The sequence below is a fragment of the Cebus imitator genome, unplaced genomic scaffold, assembly GCF_001604975.1.
Source record: "Cebus imitator isolate Cc_AM_T3 unplaced genomic scaffold, Cebus_imitator-1.0 Scaffold121, whole genome shotgun sequence".
Classification (NCBI taxonomy): Eukaryota; Metazoa; Chordata; class Mammalia; order Primates; family Cebidae; genus Cebus; species Cebus imitator.
This window is the reverse complement of record NW_016107436.1, coordinates 1,202,745-1,207,251: the sequence shown is the minus strand read 5'-3', so window position 1 is coordinate 1,207,251 and position 4,507 is coordinate 1,202,745. Positions and strand designations below refer to the sequence as shown.

General features: G+C 35.6%; 1 protein-coding gene across 2 annotated transcripts in view; it reads right to left on the bottom strand.

Annotated features, from left to right (window-relative positions):
• Nucleotides 1-296: 296 nt before the first annotated feature.
• GDPD1 (glycerophosphodiester phosphodiesterase domain containing 1) overlaps nt 297-4,507 on the bottom strand; it is a 61,377-nt gene continuing 57,166 nt past the window's right edge. The window contains exons 9-10 of one of the 2 annotated variants that reach the window (XM_017539807.2): nt 3,517-3,545; nt 297-1,144 (exon numbers count right to left, since the gene is read on the bottom strand). In XM_017539807.2, coding sequence (XP_017395296.1) covers nt 1,074-1,144; nt 3,517-3,545 — 100 coding nt within the window. In that variant the 3' untranslated portion in view covers nt 297-1,073. Of the gene's footprint in view, nt 1,145-2,170; nt 2,704-3,493; nt 3,546-4,507 lie in introns of those variants that run through there. The other variant, XM_017539806.2, reaches the window with a different exon arrangement.

Below are 4,507 nucleotides of genomic sequence, written 5' to 3'. Positions count from 1 at the left end.
ATTCTATCAAAGATGATCGAAATGATCCCTAGCAACTATAATCATAAGTTACAATAAGTGAAACTGAAAATGACTGATTCAATGGATTACCCGCCCAAGTTATTTGTTTAAATGCCAAGAAGCAACTTGCTTACCACGAAAGTGTTTCCATATTTTCTTTTATTTTCTTTACTAGAGAGAAATCTCAGGTGCATTTATTATTCATATGATTAAAGCACACCTCATTAAATTCTGCAAAAAAAAAATCTATAAAGCATATTTGGAATTAAAACTGAAAAAAAATCAAAAACCCTTACTTTGTTCTTGGAAAACTTTATTTCAGTTTAAACAACAAAGCAAATGATATTTATGTCATCCAGGGACAGAGGGAGAGTACAGTCATCCTTCATAGCTGTTTCATTGCTGAACTCCAAACAAGAGATGTAATCTAGGTAAAAGACACTTATTATTCCTGATTATATTCACCTCACAATCTGAGATCATAAAAATTAGTCAAATATATTAAAAACAGATTTATGTGAAGTCACCTCACATAAGCTGAGAAAGTCATGTCTAATGCTTTGGAAAATTCTGTTTCTACTGAATACTCAAATGAATTTTAAGGATCAGGAACATCTTTATGGGGGTTTTTTAAGTCTTAGGAACAATGATATGCACTTTCATCAGTTTGCTATAATTATTAGGATTCAAGATGGTATTTAAAATCTAGATGTAGGCTCAGTTAGTTAATGCCAAAATTGGAAATCTTATATTTTTTTTTGAGGAAACACAAAAATATGACTATTTGGATCTTGTCTTAATTTACAATTGATAAGTTCACTTTTAATGCTTAAAAAAAGGGACACGGTAGAATTGTTACACACTTGAAAAAGGTTTCAAATAGAATGTTCCCATTAACAATAGCAACTCAGAAATCTAATTCACTCTTCAGGATTTTATTTCTGATCAACTAATCAACTTTTATTTTCTTGAGACTGACTGCTGCTAATTATGTATAACTTGCCAGATAACTACACATCACTGATTTCCAAGCTCTTCTTCCATTTTATATTTCCCCTTTAACTAAGATGTACCTAAAAATAACAAGACACTACCAAATAGCTGCAGTGGCCTTCAAAATTTCTTTTAGTGGCTAGGTGTGGTGTCTCACACCTGTAATCACAGCACCTTGAGGCCGAGGCAGGTGGATCATCTGAGGTCAGGAGTTCGAGACCAGTCTAGCCAACATGGCAAAACACTGTCTCTACTAAAAATACAAAAACTTAGCCGGGCTTGGTGGCAGACATGCCTGTAATCCCAGCTACTTGGGAGGCAGAGGCAGGAGAATTGCTGGAACCCAGGAGAGGTTGCAGTGAGACAAGATTGCACCACTGCACTCCAGCCTCAGTGAAAGAGTGAGATTCTGTGACAAAATTAAAAAACAAAAAACAAACAACAAAAAAAACACCTTTTACTAACCAGTTGATTGTATTCCAGTGAAGGCTAATGCAATTTTTTTTGATACAGAGTCTCATTCTGTCTCCCAGGCTGGAGTGCAATGGTGCTATCTTGGCTCACTGCAGCCTCCACCTCTTGGGTTCAAGCGATTCTCCTGCCTCAGTCTTCCAAGTTGCTGCAATTACAGACATGCACCACCACGCCCGGCTAATTTTTGTATTTTTAGTAGGGACAGGGTTTTGCCCTGTTGGCCAGGCTGCTCTCAAACTGCTGATCTCAGGTGATTCACCTGCCTCAGCCCCCTGAAGTGCTGGGATTTACAGGTGTGAGCCTCCGCACTTGGCCCAATGCCAAATGTATCCAATAGTCTTTGATTCCAGAATTACTTATAATAGAACACTACATCATCTACAGAAATCTTGATCAATAATCTAGATAATTTCGTTTCTAGAGGCTGAGGCAGAAGAATCACTTGAACCCAGGAAGCGGAGGTTGCAGTGAGCCAAGATCACTACACTGCACTCCAGCCTGGGTGACAGAGCAATACTGCATCTCAAAAAAAGTAAAGTAAAGTAAAGTAAAGTAAAGTAAAGTAAAAAGTAAAGTAAAAAGTAAAGTAAAGTAAAGTAAGGAAAGGAAAGGAAAGGCAAGGAAAGGAAAGGAAAGGAAAGAAAAAGGCATTAAATAATAAAAAGTTGTAATTGGGACTACTAAAATATTTAAACATTCAAGGTTCCATCTTAAATCTTTTATTAAATCTGCTTTTAATAAAAGATAATCTAGTTTCCAGATTATTGATCAAGATTTTTGTAGATGATGTAGTATATGTAACATTTTTGTGTATGTTATCAATCAAGATTTCTTAGAAGATCTAGAAACTAAAATGCATATTAAGAAACTAAAACTTACATCTCATAACCAATTATCTTTCTAAATAATTTACAAACATAAAATATACAATATTATTTAAAATAAATATACATATAATACATAATGTCTACATTCTCATACAGGCTTAAAAATGAGGTAATAAAAACTGATTAAACCTTTTACCACTCTGAAAATGGCTTAGGAAAATGATGGTGAAGTATCTTTTTCTTAGGTCTTCATTTTTTCTTTCAATACTTCTAAGTACCTCTTTTTCTATGCTGAAAAATTATGTAAAAAATCCCTGAGCTTTGTTGGATAGTCTGTCATCACCCCAGTTGCTCCCAAATCAAAAGCTCTTTTGTATTCTTGTTCTTCATTTAATACCCAAATATACACCTGAAAATTAGAAGTGTGAGAAGTATGAGAATAAATGTTAAAATACAAAATTATTTTTATAACAGTATCCACTACAATCTTGGTACATTTAGAAATAACCTTTTAAAGCTGTCATTTAAAGAAATCATTAGATCCTTTTTTAAAACTCCACTTTGTTCCTTACAGAAATGAGAGATGTTAAAAAAAAAAAAAAATTCACTGTGCTCATTAAATATACACTGTCCTGGCCGGGCACAGTGGCTCACGCCTATAATTCCAGCACTTTGGGAGGCTGAGGCAGGCAGATCACCTGAGGTCAGGAGTTTGAGACCAACTCTGCTAACATGGCGAAACCCAGTCTCTACTAAAAATATAAAAATTTGTCAGTAGTGGTGGCACACGCCTGTAATCCCAGCTACTTAGGAGGTTGAGGCATGAGAATCGCTTGAACTCAGGAGGTAGAGGTTGCAGTGAGCCGAGACTGCACCACTGCACTCAGCCTGGGTAACAGAGTGAGACTCCATCTCAAAAAAATAGAGGAAAAAAAAATTTATACACACACACACACACACACACTGTCCCAACCCTCTGGCATCAGCTATTCTGTACATAAGAGGAACCTAGCTTCAGAAATGCTAATCCTTCATTGCTAACTGTAAGGAAGAGCTTAAAGGTCCTCATCTGTGGGTCGGTAAAGCAGTATCATCAGAGGCAGGGGCCAAACTAAGTCAGTTAAAAGTTATTGCTCTTTATAGTCATGTTAAACTGGTGAGCTATGCTGCTTCCAAAATGTATCATTCCAAAAACTTACTTGAATGCCTCGAGCAGTTAGGTGGTCAAATAAAGCTTTCCTCATTAGTAAACTAGAAAAGAAAAGGTATAACTGTTTCAGGAATTTAGTCCTTAGTCCTGATTGAGTCAATTAGAATTTAGTAATTCCTAGTTTAATTCCAATGCTTCAGCAATAAAATAAATGGTCTCAAGTAATACTGGCTGCTGTGAATTAATTTATGTCTTAATTGCTGGATCGCCTTTCACTGCGGGCTGCTGACTGGTGGACAACCAGAACCTCCTTTTCACTCCTTGCTGCTACCAGATTTGTAGGAGACTTATTCTTGTTGACACAGCTCAATGGAAAAGAGGCTGCCTCATTTTCACTGCTGAAGAAGGAGAAAGAACTGGCTTTCCTTTCTTACTATTAATATGTGTTCCTGACTTTCCAAGTTAAAATAAGTCAGAAAATGCAGGTCAATTTCTATAACATCATAGTTCAGTTACATAATGGATTAGTCTTTTGTAAGCTATGTTGGAAGCATTATATCCGTTAATTATACTATCCTATGTCTAGGGAAAAAAACATTTTTTTGTTTCAAGTAACTCACTGATAAGTGAACTTTCAGAATACAAATCTCTTGAGCAAGATAGGAATTCATTGTACTGGAAAGATATATACATTATTTCTATTCTGTTGTAGCTATTAGAATGATTAAATAACAGAAAGTACAACTCATGTGCTCTTAACACCAATTAAAAAATGCATCCTTGTCAGTTAATAGGGTTGAAAAAAGAAAAAAAAATGCATCCTTAAAAACTGGAGCTTAAATCAGGAATAAAGCAAAAAATAATAAACACTGACAAAAAGAAAAGATAAAACTGTTTAAGACTCTTTGAAAAAGGCGTTAAGGCTGGTTGCATTGGCTCACACCTGTAATCTCAGCACTTTAGGAGGCTAAGGTGGGCAGATCACTTGAGGCCAGGAGTTTGAGACCAACGTGGCCAACATGATGAAACCTCATCTCTACTAAAAAATACAAAAATTATATGA